At 34.4% G+C, this 14,281-nt stretch overlaps 1 protein-coding gene across 5 annotated transcripts in view; it reads left to right on the forward strand.

Moving 5' to 3' along the window:
* LOC112859076 (UDP-glucuronosyltransferase 2A1) overlaps positions 1-14,281 on the forward strand; it is a 53,248-nt gene that overhangs the window by 25,172 nt on the left and 13,795 nt on the right. The window contains exon 1 of one of the 5 annotated variants that reach the window (XM_025922432.2): positions 6,601-7,352. The exons of the other annotated variants lie outside the window; for them this stretch is intronic. Coding sequence (XP_025778217.1) covers positions 6,629-7,352 — 724 coding nt within the window. The 5' untranslated portion in view covers positions 6,601-6,628. Of the gene's footprint in view, positions 1-6,600; positions 7,353-14,281 lie in introns of those variants that run through there. 5 annotated transcript variants of the gene reach the window in all.

The following is a 14,281-nucleotide window of genomic DNA, read 5'->3' on the forward strand; positions in this document are numbered from 1 at the left end:
AAAGAAATATAAGAAAAATACAGGAGAATGTATATGAGTAGATTGAGCTGTTACTATTGGTAAATCTTCTTTAAAACAAAGAGAAAGGTAAGACTCTACTAGGATAAAGTCTCATTAAAGTTGCAACTTATTAGGTTGGATTTGAGATAATTTCTTTTTATATTATCCTCAATATCTTTTTATGAATATAATTTATTGTCAAATTGGCTTACATACAACACCCAGTGCTCATCCCAACAAGTGCCCTCCTCAATGCCCATCACCCATTTTCCCCTCTTCCCCACCCCTGTCCACCCTCAGTTTGTTCTCTGTATTTAAGAGTTTCTTATGGTTCGCCTCCCTCCTCTGTTTGTGACTATTTTTTTTCTCCTTTCCTTCCCCCATGGTCTTCGGTTAAGTTTTTCAAGGTCCACATATGAGTGAAAATACATGATATCTGTCCTTCTCTGATGAATGGATAAAGAAGATAATCTTCAATATCTACTCAAAGTCACATTTAAGTCTGGGAAATAAATTAAAATAGTTTCCATGCTGTTTATGGAATACTTGCTATAAATACACATTCAAGGTTAAGGGGTTTAGAGAAAACATTTTACAAAGAAATTGACATTGCAGTCATGAACTGCATTGTTTTAATAAATTATCCATTATGGTTTACTTCTTATTCTAATGATTTACTGATTCCAAAATCATCAGTATTATATATGTGTGTGTATCTATGTTCATAGTGATGTTCATATTGTTTTTTAAAGTTGAACATATCTATATACATAAAGTATTATGTCTTATATAATATTACATATAGAATACCCTATGTAATATCATATCTAGTTAAACATGCATATGTGCGACTTAAAAAATAATACATATGTATGACATCTTCTAATATATGTAAAATTATATATATTAAATATATAATTATAAATTTATGAATTACATAATTAAAATATCTATATATTTTATAATTTATAATAATTTACGTATATAAATTTAAATCTTGACTCTGTGCAAAGCTATAACTTGGCAGTGGCTGTAGGTTTCTTTGAATTTCAATATGGCAGTCACATTCTTTTTAATTCTTAGGTATTTAATATATTTTTCTTATGATTAGTGAGATTTTCCATTTAATATTAAATAGAAGTTGGTATTATAGGGCAGTCTCATATTTTATTTCATTTGATTACTATTATTCTTTAATTTATATATTTAAATTCATGTTAGTTAACATTCAGTGTAATCTTGGTTTCAATGATTCATCACTTACCTATAACACCCAGTGTTCATCTCAAGTGCCTCCCTAATGCCCATCACCCATTTAGCCCATCCCCATCCATCTCCACTCCAGCGACCATCAGTTTGTTCTCTGTATTTAAGTCTTTTATGGTTTGCCTCCCTCTCTGTTTTTACCTTATTTTTCCTTCCCTTCCCCTATGTTCACCTGTTGTGTTTCTTAAATTCCACATATCAGGGAAATCATATGATGTCTGTCTTTCTCTGACTGATTTATTTTGCTTAGCATAATACTCTAGTTCAATTCATGTTGTTGCAAATGGCAAGATTTCATTTTTTGATTGCTGAGTAATATTCCAGTGTGTGTGTGTGTGTCTGTGTGTGTGTGTGTGTGTGTCCATCCCACATCTTTCTTATCCATTCATCAGTCCATGGGCATTTGAATTTTTTCCATAATTTGGCTATTGTTGATAGAGTTGCTATTGGGGTGCATGTACCCCTTCAAATCAGCATTTTTGTATCCTTTGGATAAATACCTAGTAGTACATTTTGCTCATGTGTTGATAGAAATAGAAATACCTTTGTATTCATGAGTGATTATAGATTCTGAATATGTTTCTATTTCAATATTTTCCTATAAGACTACTGTTTTTTTGGGGGGGGGGGATGAATGAAATGAATATTTCTTCCTCTTCCTTCCCACCAACCTTTGGAATAAAGATTTATTACCTGTAATTTTGCTAGTGTATACCTGTAAAATCATATGGGGGTAGTATTCTCTCCATGCAAAGGAATTTGACTGCTGTCTCTGTTCTTTTAACAAATGAATCTATATGGCAAATATTTTACTCTGGTTGCAAAAAAAATTTTTACAGGTCTATAGACTAGCAATTCTGAAACTATTTTATGTGTCTACTAAAACTGATCAAATAAGTAAGCATAAAGTGGTATTGGAGACAGGTTTCTCACTGTTTAAAGGACTTGGGAATAAACAGAGAAGGCTAGATATAGAAACAACTATAGATAGGGATTTATAATAGTATTAGGATGTGCAATTATATTTGCTTGTTTACTTTCCGATTAAAACTAACATGTCAGTAGCAATGAACACATTTAGCATTCTCATCTTGATTTTTAAAGGCCATTCTCTACTAAAATGAAACAGTGTTCCTTGGAGACATGGTTGATTTTAAGGTTGAGGCAGTGAAAATAGTAACTAAGCCTGAAATATCTTATAGTAATAGAAAGTGAAAATTGCTTTAAAAGAATGGGGTCATATCAAAAGGAAATAGGAAACAATATATGGAAAAGTTTCCAAAATCTGGGACAAACTGAATAATAAAAATAAATAATGACAATAGCTGAGAGGCCCCTGGGGGGGTCTTCAGTTGGTTAAGCATCTGACTCGTGGTTCTGACTCACAGTTCCTGAGTTGGAGCCCTGCGTCGGGCTCTACCCTGACAGCACAGAACTGCTTGGGATTTTTCTCTCTCCCTCTCTCTCTGCCCTTCCCTGGCTTGCTCTCTCTCAAAAAAATAAATTGAAAAAAATTTTTAATAATGATAATAGCTAGATAAAATATATAAAATAAAATAAATTTATATGCATTATACTGATATGCATAAATAAATTAATAAACAGGCTATTTCTTAAATGCCAATTAAAAATAGAAAGAATGATGGGGCGCCTGGGTGGCTCAGTGGGTTAAGAGTCCGACTTCGGCTCAGGGTCATGATCTCATGGTTCATGCGTTGGAGTCCCGCACAGGCTTGGTGCTGACAGCTCAGAGCCTGGAGCCTGTTTCAGATTCTGTGTCTCCCTCTCTCTCTACCTCTCCCTTCTTCACACACTATCTCTCTCTCCTTCAAAAAGAAACATTAAAAAAATTAAAAATAGAAAGAGTGAAAAATGTTTAATTATGTTGTTAATAACATTTTACATAAGCATAATAAAATGATCAAAACTAGGATTCTTATTAAATGTCAATTATCTTTCTAATTTTTTTCTTTCCAGTAAATAATGCAGGTTCCCCTCTTGCATTTATTTGTCCAGGGTCCTTACTTTTCTCCAACTTGTGATAGTTCACACAGTCTTTCTTTGCCTCTTGTTTATGAAGAGTATGAGGCATTATACATATATAAATATAATTTATATTTATATATATATATATTTATATATTTATATATTTAAATTCATGTTAGTTAACATTCAGTGTAATCTTGGTTTCAATGATTCATCACTTACATATATATATATATATACACACACACATATATATGTATATACATATATATATATATATATATATATATAATATCCTTCAATTTGGGTTTTCTGATATATTCTCAAGATTAGAGTGGGATTCTACATTTTCGGTAAGAATACTACAGAAGCAATCTGTGTCCTTCACAGGGTGGCATATCTGGAGGTACATAATATAAATCGATTATCACTATTGATGATAATTTTTATAATTTATATAGGATAGTTTCTGCCAGGATTCTTCCTATGTAATTAATACATGTCTTGTAGGGAGATACTGTGAGACCATGCAAATTATACTAACCATATGTTTGCACATATTTTTGCAATCCTTTACAGTAAAATTCCAGTTAGTAACTACATAAGGAATCATGAAAATGGTAATTCACCATTAGGCCAACACAATAGTGATAGAGTAATAATTACTGCAGGGTATAAAGAAGTCTCAATACTTCACTTGTAACTTTTTTGTCTAAAATTATTAAAAAATTAAAAGAAACTGGAAGATATGTTTGAGAGAACTAAAATTTAGGGCTTGGTTTTGCAGTCTGGTTGCATGAAGAAGAGCCAGCTTTAAAGAGTAGAAAAGGAGTTGAGAGAGGAGACACCAAGTAGGTCAAACCAACGTTTGGATGCAGATATCTTAGTTTAATCTCCATGTCTCTTAACCATTCTATCCTATTTCGTATTCCATGTGTTTTTATTCAGAACTTAATTCTAAAGATATCTTTAAGATTTCTCTTCTGGGTTATGTTTTATTTCTACAGGGGTATCTAATTTACTCTTTACTATATCTATTCAGTTTTAAATTTCATTTGTTGAATTTGTAATTTCTAGAAATTATTTTTGGTTCTTTAGTAATTTTTCACAATTATTCTTTTTGTTTTTTTTTTTTTAATTTATTTATTTTGACAGAGAGTATTTTAGAGAGAGAGCACAAATGGGGGAGGGGTAGAGAGAGGGAGAGACAGAACCCCAAGCAGTCTCAGTGCCATCAGCAAAGAGCTAGATGGAGGTCTCAAACTCACAAACCATGAGATCACAACCAGAGCCCAGATCAAGAGTCTGATGCTTAAGCGATTGAATCACCCAGGTGTCCCGGCAATTATTCTTTTTAATCTCTTGCTCCTTATGCTTTTAGGCTTTGCTTTCATAATCTTAAACACTGAAAAAAATAATTATATACTTCATTTCAAATAATATTTCAAATCACTGTGTTAGTATTTATGGTCTCTGTTTCTGTTAATATTTATGGTCTCTGTTAATATTTATGGATCTCAGTCATGAAGCCTCCTTTCCTTATAAACAAATTCTAATTATGCAGGATTGGCTGGAGATTTGACGCTAGATTTATCTTTGCATCTTTTAAACAATTCTACTTTGGGTCTTCTTTTTGGTGCAACAGAAAAATTCTCAAGGGACTTGAAATTTCAGTATGCCCCTGTCAATTTATCTCATTGAATATAATTTTGTCACTGAATATAACATTGATATAACTATTTACACTTCTTAGAACATAGATACATTAGTATTCTCTTTTACTTCCAAATGATACTTTTCAACCTGGTGGCTACCAACCACTCTTAAAGACTTAGCTAAAGCATTATTGCATTATTCTCTTCTTCCAGTAAGCAACCTCCTTCGTGGGCTTGCCTTCCTCAACTCGTTCTGACCATCTAAGATCCATCTCCATTATATTTGTAGAATAAGTATTGGTTCCAATGACATTTTCTGCAGTAATCTGTGAACTCATTTTGAACCTGAAGTGGTCTTTCTTGTTTATGCCCTGTGCATAATATAGAATCTGGCATACACTATGCGCTAAAAACTTGTTTTTTGGAGGTATGACATATTAAAGGATTTGTAGAGGAACTGAAATTGGGTTAAAGTATAGATGGATGATTGCACACAACATCTACACTTCTAAATTTTACCCCTCCCTTGAGATTGTAGTGTTCACAGCCCAATTAATATTTCCACAGACATGTCCAATTATTAACTCACACACTGAAGGTCAAAAACCTTTCCATAGCTACTACTTATCTAACATTTTGTGGTTTTGCTAGTCATTATCCATTACTCCGGTTGGTCAAACTACAAACTGAGCACTTCTTTGTTTTTTAAGACTCATTCTGTGATTTCCATTCACAAACCAATATTATATTTTCCCTGACACTCATCAAATCTTGTTTTCCTAATATTTACTTTTAGCCTCTTACAGATTGTTTTTTCCCTACCACTCAAATCCTATTTAGATTCTGGAAGAGTTTTATTATAGGACACATATGATCATTTTCTGGACATGATTTGAAAATCTGAGTAGACCTCTTTTGTGGAAATTAAAATTGAACCAAGAGTATAGCACTCAAGACTCTCCAAAGTGCTCTGTTTTAACTAGTATTTTCTTTGTCTATACTGTTCTGTGTTAGCCTTGACTCTATGCATACTGAACTGATAACTGCATACTTAAATGGCCATCATTTCCACATCATCATTCTTTTTCTCCTTGTCTTCCATTCACCTTCAGAACCCATCTTCTGTCATGTTCGCTACTGGGCTCAATGAAAGGCACCCATATCCTGAAGCTTTGTGAGATTTTTTTTCCACATTGGAGTGATAGCATCTTCTGGAGCCTGGAAATATTGTACCTTAGTATAATATTTAGTATACTCTCCCTATTGTTATTGTGATGTGATGTGATGTGATGTGTGCATCTTGTCCATATACTATCATACAACCAACTTTATGTCAAGACCTACATTTTTGTTTTCCCAAATTATCAATCATCATGTTCCATAAGATCTACCATATTATTTACTAGACTTTCTTAAATGGGTTCTATTGTAATTAGAAATTGTCCATTAAAAAGTATCATTTTTATTTTAATATATTTAAAACGAACTCCTAAAATGCTGCAGCCATTTCCTCCAGAATATTTAAATATTTCATGCATTCTCCTAACAAATATCCTATAGTACTGTGCCCAGTGCACGCTATTGACAAAGTTCTCTACACGGTATCATTTCCTAACTCTAGAAATTAATTTTTAACTTGATCTGTATCTAAACTGCGTCTTCAGCTCTGTGCTCTGCAAACATTTAACCACTGCAGAGCAGTGTCTGAGGGAGCCGCTGTCATGGTCCCTAAGAAATGGATTTCAGCAATTGTGCTGCTGCAGCTCTGCTACGCTGGCTGTGGACTCTGTGGGAAGGTCCTGGTGTGGCCCTGTGGCATGAGCCACTGGCTCAACCTAAAGATCATACTGGAGGAACTCACAGAAAGGGGCCACGAGGTGACCGTGTTGGTGTCTCCACAGAGTTTCATCATCGACTACAGCAAGCCTTCTGCAATGAACTTTGAGGTGGTCCCTGTGCCACAAAACAGAGAGACTGCTGAGAAAACGCTAAATGACTTTTTAGATATAGCTGCTAATGTTATGCCAACATTGTCACTCTGGCAGTCAGCAATGAAACTGCAACAATTCCTTCTTCAAATAACTGGACATTTAAAACTCCAGTGTGAGAGTGTAGTCTACAACCAGTCAATGATGAAGAAACTCCAGGAAACCAACTACAATGTAATGGTCATAGACCCGGTGTTACCCTGTGGAGAGCTGGTTGCTGAGTTGCTGGAAGTCCCTTTTGTGTATACACTGAGGTATTCCATGGGTTACACGCTGGAAAAATATTGTGGGAAACTTCCGGTTCCACTTTCCTATGTGCCTGTTATTATGGCGGCACTATCAGACAGAATGACCTTTCTGGAAAGGGTAAAAAATTTAATGTTCTCCACTTTCTTTGACTTCTGGATCCAACAATATGATACTCAGCTTTGGGACCAGTTTTACAGTGATGCATTAGGTAAGAGAGTGCTCCTCATTCTAAAGGAGTTAGGAAACTTAGGTGGTTTAAGAAAAGCCTAGGAAAATGAAAAGAGTGTATTTTTAAAAGTTTCACTTTCACATAAAACTTCATAAGTGATATCAATGATTGTTATCAACAACCAATTGGGATGGAGAGGCAATAAAAGTCTTGGTTACCCTTTCTTTAAAGTCATCTAACCATTTTGTAAGAAACCTTGATACTTAAAGATTGTTATCAAAACAAAACAAAATATGAAACACACTAATAAATGTCAACCTAATGGAAGATGTATTTTTTGTCCAATATAGGGTATCACAAAAAAGTCTTGTATACTGAGTTTTCGTAGTGGAGGAGATTTGACTTTTTATTGGTCAAAAAAGTGTAACGTTTGTTGTAAGAATAATATAATCTCCTTGCCTTATTCCAGTAATAAACTGAAAACTGAGCTATATTAACAATGGGATTAACTTTGCATGTAATTCATTTTGCCTGAATTGTTTCCCACAAATTTTGAGAATCATGGATTATTACATTCAAAATTTATAGTATTCTCTGTGTTGAATCTGAGTCCCTGACATTCTTACCCCTTTTGTAAATTTGGGATGAAGCTTCAGTAAGTCTTAAGTGAATTGTTTCATCGTAGCTAGTCATACTGAAAAGTTTCCTAGGATGCTTTGTACTTCTTCAGGAAGTACTACACAGAAACCTGAACGATGAGATGGAAAACTGTAAAAATTTATAGCTTTAGGTGTTGAAAGAAGCATGTTTTTTTTTACTTCACTACTTACATATATATTCCATCTATTTTTAATAGTTTGCATTTTTCTATCAGGAATGGTTTTGCTTTGTTATTTTTACACAGATAGCTCTCATTTGATTCCATCAATATTAACTAATTTAACTCTCTGATTGTGTTAGTTTTGTAGGTCTGCCACAACTAAATACCGCAGACTAAGTGGCAGAAACAACAGAAATTTGTTTTCTCATAGTTTGGATGCTAGAAGTCCATAACCAAGGTGTTGCCAGGCCAGTTTCTCTTCAGGCCTGTCTCCTAGCTTGTAATGTGACCACTTTTTTTGCTATGTTCTCTCATGGTATTTCCTCTGTGTATATATAATCCCAGTGTCTCCTCCTCTTCTTAATCCAATAGGAGGATTAAGGCCCACTCTTAGGACCTCACTTAAGCTTGATTACATCTTTAAAGGACTTAACTCAAAATATAATCAGATTTCAATACATGAGTGTTAGAGGAACACAAGTCAGTCCATAACACTGACTTCCCAGTAGATACTTTTTTTCACAAACGTATATTCAAAGGAAGGCACTTTAAAAATCCTGAGGTTTATACATGATTTAAATCTATACTATGCCAATTTCACAGTAAATAATTTAAGCACCAGAAACACTACCTGGGTGTAGGCAGTGTGTTGGGCTCTATGGATTTAAAGTAAATCAGACAGTATCTTGGGCTCAATTCTATTGTCTGAAAAGAAATGCAAGACATAAAAACATAAATATATTCTGAAAACTAAGGATGTTTTCCTAGTTCTAATCAATAAGATTTTAGGACATTTGTCATATTATGCATAAATAGGGGAAAGTTATAAGATTCTGTATGTATAAATTTTATGCATTAAATGTAGTCCTTAGGATCTATGGTAATTTTTAAACTCTATCATCTTTAACAGGTTTTTTTGTTTGTTTGTTTGTTTGTTTGTTTCATTGTGTACTTTTGTTGGTTTTCATTCTCTCATTTTCTTTATCAGGAAATTCTGAATGCACCATGAATATGATTTAATTCTCAATCTCGTAATAAAAGATAACTAATACAAATGGCTAAAAAATTCAAACGGAACAAAAATATATATAGTGAATAATAACTGGCTTCATATTTCTTCTACATAAGTATTATTAACTATTCCTGTCATTACAGCAAGATATTATCTATGCATCATTAAGCATAAGTATTTATATATGTCTTTTTTCTTCTTTTTTGCCAATAGAAGCAATTATTAAATATTCATTTTGCTTTTCTTTTTAACAAATATATATTTGGCACAGAATATTTTAAGATCTGCATTATTCTTTACATTGACTTAATTGTAGTGATGTCAATGGATCTAACAAATCATTAAACTATTCATTCAATATCTACTCTCCTAGCAACTATCAAGTATATAATACAATATTGTTAACTATAGTGACTATGTTGAATAATAGATCCCCAGAACTTCCTCATCTTGTGGTTGGAATTTTGTACCTTTTGCCCAACAATCCCCATTTGCCCCAGCCCCGAGCACTGTTAACCAGCATTCTACTCTCATTCCCGAGTTTGGTTTATGTTAAGTGAAATAAACCAGACAGAGAAAGACAAATACAATATAATTTCAGTTACCTGTGAAAAAAGCAAACAAACAAAATAACAAGGTCATAAACAGAACAGATTGGTCATTACCAAAGCAGGGGTGGGGGCTGGGTAAAATGGGCGAAGGGAGGCAAAAGGTACAAACTTGCAGTTATAAAATAAAAAGTCGTGAAAATGTAATGTACAGCATGGCGACTATAGTTAATAATACTACATAGCATATTTGAAAGTTGTTGACAAAGTAGGTCTTAAAAGTTGTCATCAAAAGAAAAAAATTCTGTAACTACGTATGGTTGTGGATGTAAACTAGGTGTCGTGTTGACCATTTAGCAATATATGCAAATATGAAATCACCACGTTGTACATCTGAAATTAATACAATGTATGTCAATTATACCTCAATATAAAAAAGGAAAAGAAAGATCTAAAATCAATAATCTAAATTTCCACCTTGGAAAACTAGCAAAAGAAGAGTAAATTAAATTCAAAATAAGCAGAAGAAAATAAATAATAAGAATTAAAGCAGAAATCAATGAAACAGAAAACAGGAAATCAACAGAAAAAATCAAGGAAATAAAAATGTGATATGTTGAAAAGATCAATAAAATTGATCAGACTCTAGCCAACCTAAACAAAATAAAAAACTTAAAAGAAAGGATATCACTACAGATACTATGGACATTAAAAAGGATAACAAGTGAACACTATGAATAATTATTTGCCCACAAATTCCATGAAAAACACAGTTCCTTGAAATACATAATTTGCCAAATCTCACACGAGGACAAGTAGACAATCTAAATAATCCTGTATCTATTAAATTGGGTTAATAATTACTCATCCAAGACAGAAAACACCAGGCTGTTTGTTGGTGAATTTTACTAAATATTTATTTTTTTCTTAAATGTTTATTTATTTATTTTGATAAAGAGACAGAGAAAGAGGCAGAGAAAGAGGGAGAGAGGATTCCAAGCAGGCTCCATGCTCAGCATGGAGCCCAACATGGGGCTCAGTCCCATCACCATGAGATCATGACCTGAACCGAAACCAAGAGTCAGACGCTTAACTGACTGAGCCTCCCAGCTGCCCCCTCTACAAAATATTTAATAATGACATTATACTAATTTTCTATAATCACTTTTAGAGGATAGAAGCAGAGGGAATACTTCCTAAGTCATTCTGTGGTGCCAGTGTTGCCAAATATCAAAACCAGACAAAAACATTACAGCAAAGGAAACTATAGACCAATACTTCTCATAAACATAGATCCAAAATCCTTAACAAACTATTAGCAAAGTGAATCCAACAATGTATAAAAAAAATTATATACCATCATCAGGTAGGATTTACTCTAAGTATGCAAGACCAGTTCACCATTCAGAAATCAATTAATGTTACCCATCACATCAAGAGACTAAAAAAACAAACAAACAAACAAACAAACAAACAAAAAAACACAAGAGGATATCAATAGATGCAGAAAAAGTATTTGTTAAAATCCAACCCCAATTCATGTTAAAAATTCTCAGTAAATTAGGACTCTCATAGTGTTGTGGTCTGAAAATATACATGGTACAATTTTGTATTTGTTGAAGGATGATTGCGTCCTAGTATATGATCTATTCTGGAGAACGTTCCATGTGCACTGGAGAAGAATGTGTATTCTGCTGCTTTAGGATGAAATGTTCTGAATATATCTGTTAAGTCCATCCTGTCCAGTGTGTCATTCAAAACCATTATTTTCTTGTTGATTTTCTGCTTAGATGAACTTTGCATCTGTAAGTGGGTGTTGAAGTCCCCTACTATTATGGTATTATTGTCAATGTGTTTCTTTATGCTTGTGATTAGTTGATTTATATATTTGCATGCTTACACATGGGGGCACAAACGTTTAGAATTTTTAGGTATTCTGGGTGGATAGACCTCTTAACTATGATATAACACCCTTCTTCAACTCTTGTTACCATCTTAATTTTAAAACTTAGATTGTCTGATATAAGTATGGCAATTTTGGCTTTCTCTTGGCTACCATTAGCATGATAGATGGTTCTCCATCCCCTTACTTTCAATCTGAAGGTGTCTTTAGGTCTAAAATGGATCTCTTGTAAACAATATATAGATGGATCTTGTTTTCTTATCCTTCTGTTACTCTATGTCTTTTGATTGGAGCATTTAGTCCATTGACATTTAGAGTCAGTACTGAAAGATATGAATTTATTGCCATTGTGTACCCTATAGAGTTGGAGTCACTGGTGATGTTCTCTGGTGCTTTCTAGTCTTTGATGCTTTGGGACTTTTTGTTTTGTTTTGTTTCATCGTTTCTTCCTTCAGAGAGTCCCCCTTAAAATTTCTTGCAGGGCTGGTGTAGTGGTGACAAACTCCTTTAGTTTTTGTTTGTCTGGGAAACTCTTTATCTCTCCTTCTATTTTGAATGACAGCCTTGCTAGGTAAAGAATTCTTGGCTGCATTTTTTCAGATTCACCATGTTAAATATATTCTGCCACTCCCTTCTGACCTGCCAAGTTTCTGTGGATAAGTCTGCAATGATATTGATCTGTCTTCCCTTGTAGATTAAGGACTTTTTTCCCTTGCTTCTTTCATGATTCTTTCCTTCTCTGTGTATTTTGTGAATTTCGCTATGATATGCCTTGCTGATGGTTGTTTTTTGTCTAATCTAATGGGGGTTCTCTGTGCTTTCTGGATTTGGATGCTGTGTCTTCCCCCAGGTTAGGAAAGTTTTCTACTGTGATTTGCTCATATAAAACTTGTACCCCTTTTTTTCTCGGTTCACCTTCTGGGAACCCAATGATTCAAATGTTATTCCTTTTTCAATGAGGCAGCGAGTTCTCTAGCTTTTATATCACACTCTTTTGCTTTAGTTTCCCTCTTTTTTTCTGCTTCATTTTTCTCCATAAGTTCGTCCCCTATACTGCTGATTCACTGTTCTGTTTTATCCATCCTTGCCACCATGGCATCCATTTGAGATCGCAGCTCAGTTATAACGTTTTTTTATTTTGTCCTGACTAAATAATCCTTTATCTCCCAGAAAGGGATTCTACACTTTTTTTCAATCCGAGCTAGTATTCTAATTATGATTCTAAATTCTGGTTCAGACATCTTGTTCATATGTGTTTTGATTAAGTCCCTGGCTTTCATTTCCTCCTATTCTTTCTTTTGGAGTGAATTCCTTTGCTTCATCATTTTTAAGGAAGAAAAAGAATAAAATAAATGAAAATTTAAAAATCAAATGAAGGATTCTAGATCCTAGGTGTGTTTTGGTCTTGTAGATGAAAGAAGCTTGGTAGAATAGAGAAAAAAGGCAAAGAAGAGAAAAGAAAAAAAAAAGAAAGAAAGAAAAGAAAAGGAAAGGAAAAAAGGTTGGAAAAAGTATGAAAAATTTTAAATATGTATATAATAAAATAGAATAAAATGAAATGAGGAAAGTAAAATGGAATAAAAAAATAAAAAATACAGTAGAAAACAATAAAGAAAAATGTTTTTTATAAAGCATAAAATAAAATTAACCTTTTTCTCTTTCTGTATTCAAGAATAGGAAAGAAAAGAAAGGAAAGGAAAAGAAAAAGAAAAAGAAAAAAATTGAATAGATGGATCAGAGAAAAGAATAAATATTATTGAAATAACATCCAGTTTGCCCTAGCAGTCAAACTATGAAGCACTTTATAGTCCATAAACTAGCAGGCAGAGAGACTGGTGGTGTTCCTCTAGAGCACAGTTGGAACAGTTGGACGGACTTGGTGTAACGGCTCTGTTCTCCACTAGATGGTACTGCTTAGCTTATTGGTGTGGATCCTTGTGGCACATGTACACGTGTATGCGCATCCATAGAAAAAGTAAAAATGGTATCACCCGGCTACATAGTCTCTGGCAACAGAACTCTGTGGTCTCTCCCACCGGCAATAAAACACACCTCCTTTGTCTCTGGCTACTGTCCACTCCCTACTTCTACACTATCACGATCAAGCTGTCAGGCTACCAGATGGCACCTCTCTCCAAAATTTTATCTCAGATGAGGATGTGTTTCTAAACCCCTCACTTCTGAGGTCCCTGTGGCTTTGACCTGCTCTGACCATCTGGGGGAGTATCTTACCGAGCAATGGCCAGGTACCAGCCAGTCCACAGGAACATTTGTGTGACCGTGCTGCTGCAGATGCCAGAGACTGTGGCCAGGTGCCAGCCTGCCCCAGAAAAAGTCCATGAGATTATGTAGAAGCAGCGTTTCAGGGATTATGGTAAATCAAAACATACCTCTGGCGCGAAGCTTCACCTCCCTCTAACGTCTTTGTTCCAAGACCAGCAAACATGGATGTTCTCTGGGGTCTGCTGAGACCTTTGCCTGTGAGGAGGCCGCACAACCTCTACCAAATGTCTTTTCACCAGGGGAACTGCCTCTCTCCCATGTGGTCTGAGGATCCCTCAATCCTGGGGATTGGCCCTTCCCACCAGAGCTCCACCAGTTATCGAGCTGTGGAGTTCCAGAATCTGTGCTCCCCTGTTTATAGAGTCCTAATCATGTTTAAAGCCTCTCCTTTCTCCTTTCTTC

Source organism: Puma concolor, chromosome B1 (genome assembly GCF_028749965.1).
Source record: "Puma concolor isolate L17-30 chromosome B1, mPumCon1.1.hap2, whole genome shotgun sequence".
Taxonomy (NCBI): domain Eukaryota; kingdom Metazoa; phylum Chordata; class Mammalia; order Carnivora; family Felidae; genus Puma; species Puma concolor.